This window comes from Dendrobium catenatum, unplaced genomic scaffold (genome assembly GCF_001605985.2).
Source record: "Dendrobium catenatum unplaced genomic scaffold, ASM160598v2 fragScaff_scaffold_670, whole genome shotgun sequence".
In the NCBI taxonomy this organism is placed as follows: Eukaryota; Viridiplantae; Streptophyta; class Magnoliopsida; order Asparagales; family Orchidaceae; genus Dendrobium; species Dendrobium catenatum.
Genome location: NW_021319132.1, coordinates 258914 through 274653, shown reverse-complemented (window position 1 = coordinate 274653; position 15740 = coordinate 258914). Strand labels below are relative to the sequence as shown.

Sequence of the window (15740 nt, the reverse complement as noted above, 5' to 3'; positions counted from 1 at the left end):
GGACTCCTTAAAGCTACTTTCTAGCATAAAAATTTTAGTTTTTGTACTAAAAAGCTGCTTTAAGAAGCAGTAAGAGAACCGTCCCAAATGAACCTGTAGCCTATAACAACTCCTTTAATGGTTACTTCTATTATATTTATATTTTTATTTTAATTAGAATTATATATGAAATAAGATAAATTCTATAATAAATTCACTAATATTACAAATACATGAGAAAAGAAGGAGCAAATAACGAAACAAATAGGTGCAACATTTTTAGAAATTTTTTGCAATGCGGCAAATTAAGCTTTAAGCCCAAGCCATGATAAAGTCTTATGGTCAGCCACATTTCAGATATTTGATACCTTTATATTTGTATTACAAAGGTTTGGGGAGTAAGGCAATAGGAAGATCTGGCTTATCCAATCCATTTAGGCTGAAAAATATAAAAACTTCAACATGAATGATTTTCATTTCCCACAGTCAATTGAAATCCATCAAATTACATTGAACTTCACACTAAACCGAAAAGCATTAACATACAAAACCAATTCATTATATAATTCAAATTTACTCATCCTGAACATCACCATCAGATGATGATTTCGACATTGCTACAACACCTGAATTGCTTGCAACCTTTTCCTGTAAAAACATAACAATGTTAAATTTCATGAAATAAAACATGAGTGAACTAGTTGTGTCAAAGCTTAACATAACTACCTTCTGCATAAGCAACCTTGCTCGTGTCTGTGGATTGTTGTAGCTATGTGGTCTTGGTGGAAAGTTGGACCTTGTTCTACTATGGTGGTGGCTAGTTTTATATTCATTTCCAATGTTTCTTAGTCTGTTAAGCTCTGGCAAGACTTCTGCTCCAAGATCGGGCCTATCTTTCCTCCTTAATTCAGCACATTTTAATGCAAGTTTTGCAAAATCAAGAGTTTCATCCATAGGCCAATCAGTGATTGATGGATCAAGCAACTGTTCAAATGTTCCTTTTTCAATTGCTCTCTCAACATGATGAGTGAGACCCATTGGTGGCTTTGCTGTGATAAGTTGAAGAAGCATTACTCCAAGGGAGTAAACATCGGACTTAACTCCAAGCATTCCAGTTTGTTGGTATTCAGGATCAATGTAGCAGAATGTTCCTGCTGCTGAAGTCATGTGGTATTGTGTGACGCTATCAGCTATAGATGGTGGGACAAGTCTGGCTAGACCAACATCACTGATCTTGCTAACATAATTTCGATCTAATAGGATATTAGCTGGCTTGAGATCTCGATGAACAAGTGGTTCTGGTTTGGTCTGGTGCAAGAATAATAGTGCTGTGGCTATCTCTGCGGCTATTTTAAATCGAACATTCCATGGAATTGGTGGGGTGTTTCGTCGTTGGAAGAGCCTATCCTCTAAGCTCCCATTGTCCATGAACTCATATACTAGGCATCCATATTCTGGGCAAGCGCCGAGCAATAGTACCATGTTGGGATGTCGAATGCAACTTAAAACTTCAACCTAAATGGTCATCAATCCATATTAATGTATCAATTCCATTAGTATAAGTTATGTTGTCATGCCATATTGTTAGAAAATAAGCGTAGAGTATGATATTCTAGGTATATCTCATATTTAAGGGAGTCTGTCCTTTAATATGACATTAATATTTGACATAAATTTTAAAGTTATATATTGCTATATAATTTTTAGTTATTTTTTATACTTATTAAGTTGCATTATCTTGTTACATTTTATTACCTAAATTAATTAACACTTGAATTATTTACATTTAATATCATCAAAATTATTTGATGTACACATTTCATGTCTTTATCCTCCCTTTCAATGTGAAAACTTTTGTAAATATTATATGACTTTGTACCTCTTGTTGAAATTGTTTCCTTCCTTGTGTTGCATCAGGTTTCAAAATCTTAATGGCAACAGGTGTATGATCCAAATAACCCTTGTAGACAGGTCCATAGCCACCTTCACCAATCTTGTTTTCAACAGCAAAGTTATTACTAGCAGCTTCAATCTCATCAATTGTGTATTTCCTGTATCGTATATCATTATAAGCAAGCTCTTCCAAGGCTTTCTTCTTCTCCATTGCCTCACGTCGCGCTTTAATCTCAGCATTCTTTCTCTTCTGTGATTCAAGCTCTGCAATCCTTTGTGCAGCTTCAGCAGCTTCAATGGCGGCTTTGCATTTTGCCTTCTCCATTTCAGCTATTGCAAGGGCTGTTTCTTCAGCATGCCTTAATTCCTCACATTTCCTTGATTCTTCCAATTTCCATTGTTGAAGCTCCATAGCCTTCACACAAGCAATCACGTTTATGAATACAATTCAATTATATAGTTTCAATACATGATTTGTAGTAGTCTCACCTTCTGCTTAGCTGTAATTGCTTCTTTGCAAGCAGTGCTGTACATCTCCATTGTTTGCTTTAACTCAAGTTTCAACTTTCTCATCTCATTTTCAAGCTCTCGATTTTGCTAGAAATTTTCTAACTAGATTTAGGTATTGTGAAACATTAAATACAATCATTTTGTTGAAGATGAATTTAAGAAATGTTCTTACACTAGCAATGGGAGAGCGACTACTCCTTGGGCTATCTATGGAAGCTGATGAATGTTGAAAGGAGTCTCCGAAATCCATAGAATTGAAGCTAAGTCCCACCGGTAAATCAATTTCATCTAAAAACGTGTCAATACAATCAGTAGACCTTCGAGGCCAATTTGAGGAATCGAGATTGTCCATGAATTGATTATTGGGGCTTGAACTAGCCATGGAAAGAGGCAAATCCTTTAAAGTTGTCTTCATATAATCAGGTAATCTATCAAGTGATATTATTTCTGTACTTTCATGTAGAGGAGTTGCTGGAGCTGAACTTTTCCAGCTTCCCCTTGCAGGTGTCCTGTTTGAGGCAAAAACATAATGAATAAAATGCTACTAAGAAAGCTCAGCAAATCAAATTTATACATGCTTGAAGTAATTCACACGTATAAAATATTCAAAGGACAATTTAAACATTTGTATCATTAATCCTTTTTAAATGTAATAAAATTAATGAAGAGGAACTTGCCTAGCTGAATCTTCATGGTCCGGTGAAAATTTTGGAGATGCTAGGAGGGGCAATTGCCTAGGAGGAAAGGTAGTAGAAGGAGGTGGACTTTTTGCTGATCGAACTGTGGTTGGCTTACCCTTTGAAATGACATAAACAGTACAGAAGTCTGGTGCAGATTTAATAAGGCAGCTTGGAACATCAGGATGTCTAAATTTTCTGCATGATAAAAGAATAGTTCATGTCAGTTAAGCTTTAGTTGTTTCAATATACTTGTTGTTGCTAAAATGGTGCATTGAAAGGTTGGGGCAAACTTCATGAGCAAACTCTTATTAGAGATGCCAACAACAATGTTTTGAATATGATTAGCTTTGATGTAATCAATTATGGCCTTCGAAATATCAACGCCTTCAAGTACTATCTCCTTCAACTGCATCTGAAAATTTTGAAATGCTATCAAGGTAAGAACAATGCTTTGTTTGAGGCTTATACATTGTTCATGGTATATATGAATAAGCCTACACATTAATATGCATATATAGCTCCATGAATAATCCAAAATGCTACATGTTCAATAAGATTCAAAGTTGTGGTAAATTTTCAAATTTAAATCAAAGTGCTTGATCATTGTAGTTCTTAGCTCAACTCGGCATGCTTATAATCCAACTGATGTTCTTACTCTTTCCAATGATCATTCTACCAAAATTTTCATTAAATTTTACACATTTTCTAACATTTTTTAATCATTTAATTGTATTCTACTCTTTAAATGTCCAAATATATGTCAAGAATTACAAAACTATAATTTTGGGTACTTTGGAAAGTACTTGACAAATAATTATGGTGTTTGTTTCTTGAGGAAAAAGAATGAGGTTTACCCCTTTGCAAGCACAAAATCCCCTGTAAGGAAGAAACAGTTGATTTATCTCTGCATCTGCTTGATCTCTGGTAACTTCAGTGCTAACTTCTGTCACTATAAAATCATAGTGGAGATATTAAAAAGACTAAGATAGGATACATTGCTGAACAAAGAAACTACAATCATGAACTCCTAATTTTGAAAGAACTTCTTTGCAGAGGCTATTTTTTATTCAAAATTTATTTATTTTTTCATAAACGATGTAAAGAAACATTGTTATTCTTGTTCATAAATTATAATTTATGTTGATAAATGAAGGTTTTCATCCAAGCTTTTACAGTTTCTATCATATCTCTGTTAGAAATCATAGCATGCTAATACAAATATGCTTATATAAAAATAAGAGAAGATAACAATGAAGAAAACAAGATATATTATAGTAGTAAATGATATATATTTCTATTTTGAATGCCAAGCATACATATTAATATTTATACGACAATGAATAATCCTAATAATTTTTTCTAATGACTATTTTGATTGTTATTCGCAACAAAAATGAAAGAGGGAGGGTACATACTGGAGGATTTGTTCCTGACATGGATGATGTTGATGATCGGTGAGCGGACGAGATTGTTGATGGCCCATTTCATGGCATATTTACTATTTTTGTCTTTGTCGATGGCCACGGCGGTCGAGCTCGAACCCAACAAGCTCGTGCCGTCCTCCATGATCTCTACAGGTTTACTTCAGATCACCTCATTTAGATTATTTTCTGCTTGCCTTTTAAACTAGAATTATCATTGAAGAAATGAAAATTTTTTTGATAGAAATTAGGGAAAAGAGGAAGAGGAAGATCTTTCTCTCCTCTTTTTTTTTTTTTTTTAACAAAATACCTGAATTTTTCTGGCAACAATATGGAATTAAAGTTTTCTCCAACGGTTAACGACTAACGGCTTATATTCGCTGGCAATGAACTTCCTTTACCTGGCATCACTTCTTGCGGTTCCGATGCAGCCACGTGTCAGGGGCAACGGGTTTGGTGGGGCTATGGACTTTTTCAAAAGTAATTGAAGGGACAGTTTATACAAGGATAGTAAGAAAAAAAAATGCTCGGATGTCCTCGTAAAAAATATATATTTAAAAATTTTAAACTATTTTGAGATGAATATTGATACATATTCAAAAATTTATCTTGATCGGGCACGAATCTCAATGCAAAATCAAGTTGGAAACTTCCAAAATTAAAATTGGGACCATCTGTACTCCGATTTCAACAAACTTACAATCGAACTGAACTTCTCGGAAATGCGAACCAAACGAAACCAAATTCGACTCAATCCGAGCCCAAATGAGTCCAAATCAAGGACCCGAAGCACTGTTGGAAGGTTTGAACCACAATTTGGATTACCAAACGGTTTCCAAACATGAAGTGCTTATAGTCGAATAGAGCGGCTAGCGAGACAAATCTAACGAGCCCAAGATTGCGGAATTCTAACATCATTAAGACCTTTAAATGTCTGACGAACGTTCCACGGTCAAGTGGTTCAATATTGTCCGTCTATCGAACCACTCCTCATTTACCCTTGATCTCTTACCTATTTACAGGCCATGCCACTCCATAAATCTATAAATAGATCCCTCATTTCTCTTGAGAGGTGACCCAAGCAAGAAGAGAATAAGAGAAGAGAAGTAAGAACAAAAGGAAGAGAAATAAGAAGCTCCTCCTCGACCACCGCCGGAGTTTCGCCGGACCACAGCCGGAGTTTCGCCCGACCACCACCTGAGGCCCTCACCTTCGCAGGACCACTACTTGAGGCACTCACCTTCGCCGGACTACCACCTGAGGCCATTTCCTTCGCCAGACCACCACCTTAGGCCCTTACCTTCGCCAGACCACCACCTCAGGCCCTCACCTTCGCCAGACCACCACTTGAGGCCCTCGCCATTGTCGGACAATCACTAGACGCCCTTTGCTCCGCCGGACAACCACCTGACGTCCTGTGCTCTATCAGGCCACCACCTGACCCCAGAGTTCTGCCAGACCACCACCTGAGGCCTAAAGTTCTGTCGGACCATCACCTAACACTCGGACTTCTATCGTACAATTGTTACTTGTAATCTGATCGCCCTTGGAGGCGAGTTAGCCCATTGTAACAACCTCAAATTCTAGTGGAATCATTTTCAACTAGGCTAGGCCCTGTGATTTTTCCATTTTCTCAGGGCTTTCCACGTCAAAATCTTGTGTTCACTATGTGTGAGCTAGATATTCGTGCAACGCTATGACGTAGTATTCTAACTCTATTGCCGCATGCATATATTCTAGCCCGCAACAAATATAATATATAAATAATTTATATTGAATTTGTTTTAAAATAAATAATAAAACTTTAAATTTCATTATGATTAAAAATTTCATGAAGATATTGAGAGTTATAATGACACTTAATCGTAGAGGGTGTCAATATTTGACACCATCCAAAAATTCGATTTGAATTCGACTAGAAAATTTCGGGTTATACTGAACTCGTTTCACAAACAGGTCAGGCTTGGGTTTCAGGATTGATCCGGACTGACCTGGAAACTCACGTCACATAAGTTCTCGTCCGTGTCAAGTCCGTTGTCGCTTCAACTCTTGTCAACTCGTGTCAAGCCATCCACTCTCATTCGCGTCAAGTCCTACGTCGTGTCAACTCCGCCGTTAGCATGTCGTCCCCCATCCGTTGCTCGCATGTCATCCTCTGTCCGTCATCCGTGTGTCATCCTCTGCATGTCACCACCGTCCGCGTGCCGCCCTCCTCAGCCAGAGGTTGCCGCAACTTGCCGATATCAGGAGGATCGATAACACCGTGTCGCTGTAGCCTCTGCCACCTACTCCATTGCTGCCATCTGCCATCCGCTCCGCCATCATCGCCTCTACCATCTACACCCTCTGTCGCCGCCTCCACCGTTATCACCACCTATGCCATCCACTCCAACCCACTATCGGTAGAAATTGAAGACAAGCCCGTGTCCCGAGTTGGCGGGTCATGTCGTGTTTACCGACCAAGTTAGAAGTTGGTTGGGTTCATGCTCGAAAAAGTGACCCGTTTGCAAAAATGGGTCGGGTCAACTTGTGTCGGGCCAGTTCCGAGTTCGACCCAAACCCGACCCATGACCCAATTTTAACAACCCTACTTAATATGGTCAATTTGAAGTATTTTAAAAATTATTATAAAATAAAATATTAAATCTATTTATTTTTAAAGAAAGTTAAGTTAAAATAATATTTAGAAATCTGAGAGGAAAAAAAAAAAAAGATAAGAGACACATTATTTTTACATGGTTCGACCAAACTCCAAAACCAAACTACTTCAATGCATGTCTATCCACCCCTTGTTAAAATTTCACTAAAAAATTTCACCGTATTACAAAAACTTTTATACTCTTTTATAACGGCGTGAGTACAACCCCTTACAATAATCAAATCACTTACTCTCCTATAATAAATGAGAACAACCCAAAATTTTAAATACAAAGAAAAAAGATACAATAGTAATATAAATCGTTTAGAATAAAAAATAATTATTTATCTATTTAAATAGATCGCTAGAGCCATCAGAACTTACCGGCCCGTGGACCGCAGGAGAATCTCTTATAATTACCGACGACATAACCGTCACTTTTTTCGTCGGCTAGATCGCTAGTAATTACCGACAGTTTATCATATATTCAGGTGGCAACAAAAAACGACCGATATCAATGTTTTCGACGACTAAACCATGGTTTAAAATTTCTTCATATTAAGAACCATGGTTTAAAAATAAAATAACATTTATTTTGAAATTAATTTTAATTTTGTTAGCATTGTTTTTCATTTTATGTTAAATATTAATACAATTATTTATCAAAACTCAGCCAATTTTGATTTTGATCTTCTTGAACATGCTGATCAAAATTAGTTTGCTGATTCACCTGAAACATTTAAAATTAAATATTTATAATTAACGTCAAGCCGGATTTAATAATTCACTTGAAAATTTTAAAGTTAAATATTAATAATTTCCAATGTGTTTATTATTATCAAAATCCGAGCTAATGAGTTATGTGACTCAACGGATTAATATAAATATATCTTGAAATAATTTTTTTTCTAAAAAATCCATTTATAAATCTTATAAGATAAGAAACATTTTCTGATATAATATTATGATAAAAAATTTAATTAAGATGAGTTAAAAAATTCATAAATTTATTTTGAAATGAATATAATATATAGATATTAATTAAAATTTATATTATATTTATTTTAAAATAAATTCATTACCTGTGAAATACATCATAAAATATATATATATATATATATATTTCTGTTTATTACCTTATGAAGTGACAGATTTACCATATTTCTTGTTGTTAGACTTAGCAAATATCTCATTCACATACAATTTATATTATACAAATGATTATAATATTATATTTTTCATCTTTTGGCTTTTTTTCTTCTAAAAAATTATGAATAATTTTATAAATAACTAAAATATTAAATAACTTTACAAATTTATATTAAAAATTACAATCATATAATGTTAGATACAAATATGTGAAATTTTAGGGCAAATATATTAACCAAAAATTATAATAAAGTCAAATAATAATCTGTTTATGTTATATATTCCCATTTTACCCTCACTCTTTAAAAAAAAAATGAAATTCTTTTTCTAATTTAACACCTTGAATGCCCACTATTTTTGGCTTCTATTTTTCTTTATTATATAGAACACAGGTGAGGGGGTAGCAATGCATTGTCTATTTTGACAACTTATTATTTTTAGAAATATATTAAAAATATTAATTGAATAAAAAGAATATATGTAAAAATTTAATATGAAAAATTAGGCGATTTTTGTAAACCAAGTTATTGTTCCCTCAATAACTTCATAATCAACTTTATAAAACATTGTAGCCTACCAGAATGATCTCTTAATCATATACAAGCAAAAAATAACTTAAATAATGAAATTATTTGGTATTTTATGGTGCATAATAACTCAAATTAAATTATTTTTTTAGATACCAAAAATGATATTTGGTAATCTCACTATTTTTAAAAAAAAATTTATAATTGAAAGTTTTTTTATGAATAAAACTATTTTGTCCATATCAACTGCACAATCAACTTTATAAAACACTGTAGCCATCCTGAACAACCTCTTAGTCATAAACAAATAAAAAGTAACTTACATAATGCCATTATTTGGTAATTTTATGGTGCATGAGAACTCAAATTAAATTGTTTTTTTAGACACCAAAAATAATATTGGGTAATCTCACTATTTTTTTTAGAAATTTATATAATAGATAGCTTTTTTATGTGAACAAAATTACTTTCTTCACAACAACTTCACGACTAACTTTATAAAACACTGTAGCCATCCTGAACAACCCCTTAGTCATAAACAAGCAAACAATAACTTACATGAAATTATTTAGTAATTTTATGTTGCACGAGAAATAAAATTAAATTATTTTTTTAGACACCAAAAATAATATTTGCTAATCTCGCTATTTTTATTAGAAATCTCTATAATAGAGTTATTTTTTGTAATCAAAGTTATTTTTCCAGTAACAATTTCACAACTAACTTTATAAAACACCTAATTAGTCATCCCGAAAAAAAAAAAACTATTAATCATAAACAAGCAAAAATAACTTACATAATGAAATCATTTGGTAATTTTATGGTGCATGAAACTCAAATTAAATTATTTTTTTAGATATAAAAAATAATATTTGTTAAGAAAAAACATATAATATATATTTTTTTATTTTTTTCAACTTTCTTCTAATTTTTATCATTTATTTTATATTTTAAATTATTTTATCTAACCATCTTGATACAAATTGCATCATGATGTATAAATTGTATCATGAGGTTCATATAAATGAAATATTATTTATTTATTTGAAAATATTTAATATCACAACTAACAAACAGAAAATTGAATGGAGCATTATGATTATTAATTATAAATAATTATTGTTCTTTATGATTTTTATAATATTTTTAGTCCCTAGTAGGCAAAGCATGTATGCAAGAGTTGTAGTAGATAATTTAATCCTATTCCTATCTGTCAACTGAGGTCCAAGATATAAGATAATTCATTTTAAATTATTAAATCTACTAATAAAAGTTGTGATTTTTATTTTTGAAATACTTCTATATTGGGCTAATATTGGCCAAGTCAAGGAGATCAAGTTAATTAATAATTAGAAGGCCAGTAGATTAGAAATTGTTAGATGTGGATTGAGTCTATTTTTTCTCGACAATTTTGATCTCGAAATTTTAAATAATTTTGATTTATTACTTTTTATGAAGATAGATGGCGGCAAAATGGAAGATTATATTGATACATATGATTTTTTTGAGATAACTTTTTTATTGCTTAATTTGTTTTTTTATATTGTAATTATAATTTTTATTTGGCTACTGCATTTTCATTATTTTCAAGAAACTTATGTGCTATAAACTTGCGTTTCATGATAACTTTGAAAAAGTTAATTTCTTCACAACAAATTTATAACTAACTTTACAAAGAGTTGGAGTTATCCCAATTTGAAAAACATTGGTGATAAATATTTTTATTCTACATTAGTCCATGGTCTGTAGAATATTTTTCTTTTTATGCACTAATTAACATGATAAATGTTATTGAATCATAAGAGACACTATAATTTTTACGTAGAAAATCCCAAAAAGGGAGAAAACCATGGGGTATGGCCGATTGAAATGAATCTATTAATTTTATTATTTATTACAAAGATGTCCTTCCATGGGGGGAAAGCCTTGGCTCAATATACATCACAAAGAACATATTATATAGTTGGGGTTGAGAGTTATTCAAGATAATGTTGTGTTGTTCATTTAGTTAGTCATACTGTAATCGGGTGATGGAGGTCAGAGGGGCTGTAGTCAGGTGATGATGATTGGAGGGATTGCAGTCACATGGTGAAGGTGGTCGAATCAGAGGGACCGTAGTCAACAGACGATGGTGGTCGGAGGGACCGTAGTCGGTGGTCGACATTGGTAGGAGGGAACATGGTTGGCAGCAGATCGACGAAGGTTGGTGGGACAGTAGTTTGCAGAGCGATGGTGGTCGGAGGGGCCATAATTGGCGGTGATGGTGGTCTGAGGGACCATAATCGGTGGGTGATGGTGGTCGGAGGGATTGTAGTCGATAGGCGACTGTGGTCAGTGGGATCGTAATCAGTGGGTGATAGTGGTAAAAGAGAACTGTAGTTAAGGAACGACGGTGGTCGGAGGAACGCAGTCCGTGGGTGATGGTGGTCGGAGGGACTATAGTCAGCAAGAAAAGGTGGTCAGATGGATAATAGTCGACAGTGGTTGGAGTGACCATAGTTGGTGGACGATGGTGTTTGATCAGACAATAGTTGGCGAGCGATAGTAGTCGGCGGGATAGTAGTAGGCGGACGACGAAGGTCGGAGGGACAATAATCGGGGGGTGATGATGGTCGGTGGGACCATAGTCGACTGGCGATGGTGGGTGGAAGAGTGGTGGTCTGGCAAAGGTCGGTAGAGGATGGTGGTCCGACGGTGGTCGACAACAGTTTGCTAATTTTGATGCTTATGTAGAACTCTAGGATTCTTGAAACCTTAAAGCTATCTCCAATTTCCATCCAAAGGTCTACTCTTGTAAAGGTCCAAGGTCTACTCTTTGGAAATCAACATGTATGATTTGAAGAATATTTGATCCTTCAATTAATACCCTAAAGCTTTAAATATGTTTCAAGTGCTTGATTTGGGTTCATTTAGACTTAGCCATATCACTTGTGGAATTTATAGGTTCATCGTGTTAAGATTCTTAATTCGACTATGAGCTTATTGAAATCAAAGATTAGATTATCATGAATTTGATTCAATAAGTTATTGACTCAAATATTACTTCCAGATTCATGCAAACAATGTAAATTTTCTAGAGTCTTATCATTTAACCTCTACGTTTGAATGTTGAAATTTATGTCATTCAAAAATATATGATAAATCTATGAAAAAATTATGAGGCACGACGACACCATGGATGTAAATCTAAACGTCATCTTAGGGTTATGAACCAAGTATAATTTTCTAAGCTATGATTTAAACTTTTTCTAATGTCATGTGCTAAGTGAAGAAAAAAAATTATTAAAAGATTTTCTTTAAACTTTCCAAATATGCTCAAATTTAACTATAGAGCATCGTTAAGTTTCAAAAATATCAAATTTGAGAAGAATGTCAAAAAATAATTATGGGGACCCCAAAAATACTATAAAAGGCAATTCTGGACCTAAAATCAGGTCAAGAATTGACAAGCTGGTTAGGAGATCGGCCATTGCCACCCGCATTGGTGCTAGCCTTCCGCCTTTTTGCACCAGCAAATCTGTTGGGAGACTCAATAGTGAGTTGCTAAGGCACCTCATATGAAAGGTGTTATAAAAGCCTCTAAGAGGTTTCATTTAAACTCAAATTTGACTACTTATGGTGTTAATGGGTTCATCTCGTGTTTAGTTCGATTATAAGCTTATTAAAACCAATGCTTAAACGGTCATGATTTTATTTCAAAATATTTTCAATTCAAATTTAACCTCAATAGTGAAATTTCTAGAGACTTATCATTTACCTCTTACTTTTAGGCATGGAAACTTTTGTTATTCAAAAACATATGTTAAGTCTTCAAAAACATTTTTAGCATAAAATTATAATTTAAAAAATTATAAGGACCGATCGCCGCCTCCTAGACTTCAATGTGGATTTCCTGTTAAGGCCATAAATTAAGTAAAATTTTCTAAACTATAATTTAAACTCTCTCAAAACATTTGCTTACAAATTTTCACCTAACATTCTTGGAATAGGCTAGTCTAGCTTGGTCGACCATCTACTACAGCCCATATCGACACCAAATCGTGTGTTTGCCATGTACAACTTCATTAAGAGGTGCCTCATATTAGAGGCTTACAAAAAAAATTTATTTTTTGAAAGATTTTTATTTTAAAAAATTATAGATACATAAATTCCACTCCCCACCTTAATCTTTAATATAAATACCCTCTCATGTTCACTCCACCCATTGTAGGTTCCAATTCTTTTGCTTAGGGGAGGTTTCTCGCTATTTTGTAGAAGCGGTTTATAATTCCACATTTATAACCTCTACTATATAACTGTCTTTCACTACAGGAAAAACACCCAATACCGGCGGCCTTGACTGGCTGTTATATGGCCGCCGGTAACAACGGCGATTTTGTCGGCAGTTTTGCCACCGGCTATTACTAGCGGCCTAACTGGGGTTTTTTAAGTTTAGGCCGCAGGTAATAGCGGCGGTCATGTAACCGCCGTATGAACTGCCAAACATCAATATTACCGGCAGTGTACCGGCAGCTCATACCGCCGTTGTTAAGTGAACTAATTACCGACGGCCTGGACCGCCGGAAGGCCGCCGGTAAAAGCCCTAAAATTAACAGGCCCGAGCCTCCCATCTCATTTATATTTTTCCCATTCTCTTACTTCGAACGAGCTCTGCCGTCGCCTCCGCCTGCCTCTTTGCTCGCTGACAATTGCCGACGACTTCTCTCCGGTCGCCGACCTCCACCGACCCCACACCGATCGCCCTCGAAGCTACCTGTCTTGCCGTCGTCGATCTCACACCGGCCGCCCTAGTGTTTGTGGGAGTTGAAGGAAAATCAGGATTTGAAGGTAAAATTGAATTTTTTTCTGTGATTTTTTGTTCTCACTAGACATTTGCAAGAGTTTGTAATTTAGTGTATGCTTTAGGTTGTAATCTAGACATTTGCAATATGTAATTTTGTACTCGATTGAGTAGATCTAAATTTGAATTTATTAAATGTAATTTTAGTAATAATAGATCTAATGGGTTGATTGTGACTTTGGGTGAGAGTAAGATAGCAAGAGAGAGATTGAGAGAGAAGAGAGAGAGAGAGGGAGAGAGAAAAGAGAGAGAGAGGGAGAGAGAGAGCAAGAGAGATAGATAGAGAAAGAGCAAGAGAGAGAGCTATAAAGAGGGAGAGAGATATAGAGAGAGAAAGAGAGCAAGCAAGTGTAAGAGAGAGCAAGAGAGAGGGAGAGTGAGAGAGAGAGAGAAAAGAGAGAGAGAGGGAAAAGAGAGAGAGGGAGAGAGAAAAGAGAGAGGGAGAGAGAGAGATAGAAAGCAAGAGAGAGAGATAGATAGATAGATAGATAGAGAGCAAGAGAGAGAGAGCTAGAAAGAGGGATAAAGATATAGAGAGAAAGAGAGCAAGCAAGTGCAAGAGAGAGCAAGAGAGAGAGAGAGAGAGAGAGAGAGAGAGAGAGAGAGAGAGAAATTAACATCTTTGAAGAAAGTAACCAATAATAACTATTAATAATGATTCTTTGGTCAGGTTACATTAACTATCTACTCTAATTCGGTTGGATTACATCAAGGATTAGCCTTAAGTCCATATATTTTTTGCTTTAGTCATGGATGTTCTCACTAGACATTTGCAAGAGGATGTACGAAGTACTTTCCTTAGACTTGAATTATGAAGCTCAACTTTAGAGTCAAAAGGTTTTCGTTTGAGTAGATCTAAAACTGAATATATGGAGTGTAATTTTAGTGGAAATAGACATAGTGAGGGGATTGTGACTTTGGGCGATCAAGTCAATAATAAGATACATTTTTTAGATATTTTGGATCTATTGTTCAGAGTGATGGTGAAATAGAAGGGGATATTATCAGCACAATCATATTGCTGATAAAGAACATTATGAGATGTAAATAACATCCTCTAGTTCACCATATCTAATTTTGTATCCAAGTTGAATGATGGTTCAAGTTTTATCCATTTTGAGTCATTTAATTAAACATCTAACGATGACTGCTGACTCAACCTAGTACCTCCAAACGGAAGTGCACAATGGGTCCATTAATGAGGCAACGATCATGCCTTGTGTGATAGAATAGTCTCCCTCAAACTTTAGTAAATATTCTATAAGATGGTGGCAAGATCTGCAATGCTTTCATGTTTTAAAGTATAGCACGTTTACACATGTTCTAAAAAATATTTTCATAACTATGTAGGGGGATGTTTGCTTCAATGTCCAAATGACTATCCAAGAAGAGAGATATTGGATGTATAACAGATTGTTGCCTGGTCGAAAAGGATTGACAGTTGAATTTATACAGGGAGTTGAAACTTTCATTCAAGTTGCATCTCAACTGCCTTCCTTTCAGTTTGATAAAATATTTAGATGTTCATGTTTGAAGCATAAAAATCTAACCTTCCTTAAGCCCAATGATGTAAAGCTTGATTTATATCGTAGGGGATTTCTTCCATACTACTGGATTTGGACATCACATGGCGAGTACGAGCCACACAGAGATGCTCATGCCGGTTCATCGTAGGGGATTTCTTCCATACTACTGGATTTGATGTAGTAGGTCATAATTTAAGGTCTAGTGCGGAAGAGCCACTAAATGCAAAAACACAAAAATTCTTTGAGTTATTACATTCAGCACAAAAGCCAATTTGGGATGGTTGCAGTACACATTCAGAATTATCCATTGCAGTGAGGATGCTAAGTATTAAAATGGAGTATAATATTCCCTGTGATTATTTCAATGACTTTATTAGTCTTATGAAGGAAACTAATACAGCGGGCAATTTAATTCCCTCAGACTTGTACCAAACGAAGAAATTAGTATCCAAGTTGGGTCTCACTGCTACAAAAATTGATTGTTATATTAATGGATGTAGGTTATATAACAAGGATAATGCAGCATAAGTTTTTTATCGCACCTGCAATGCTCCTCAGTTTAAGCCAAACTCGGGAA

At 34.8% G+C, this 15740-nt stretch overlaps 1 protein-coding gene across 1 annotated transcript; it reads right to left on the bottom strand.

The window, feature by feature from the left end:
- Positions 1-552: 552 nt before the first annotated feature.
- Positions 553-4628, bottom strand: LOC110094804 (U-box domain-containing protein 52-like). Its single transcript, XM_028695739.1, has 9 exons — positions 4478-4628; positions 3917-4005; positions 3353-3474; positions 3060-3257; positions 2555-2891; positions 2362-2469; positions 1859-2287; positions 706-1494; positions 553-627 (listed from the first exon to the last, which is right to left on the bottom strand). The coding sequence occupies exons 1-9, from the start codon at positions 4626-4628 to the stop codon at positions 553-555; spliced, it is 2298 nt and encodes a 765-aa protein (XP_028551572.1).
- Positions 4629-15740: the final 11112 nt, after the last annotated feature.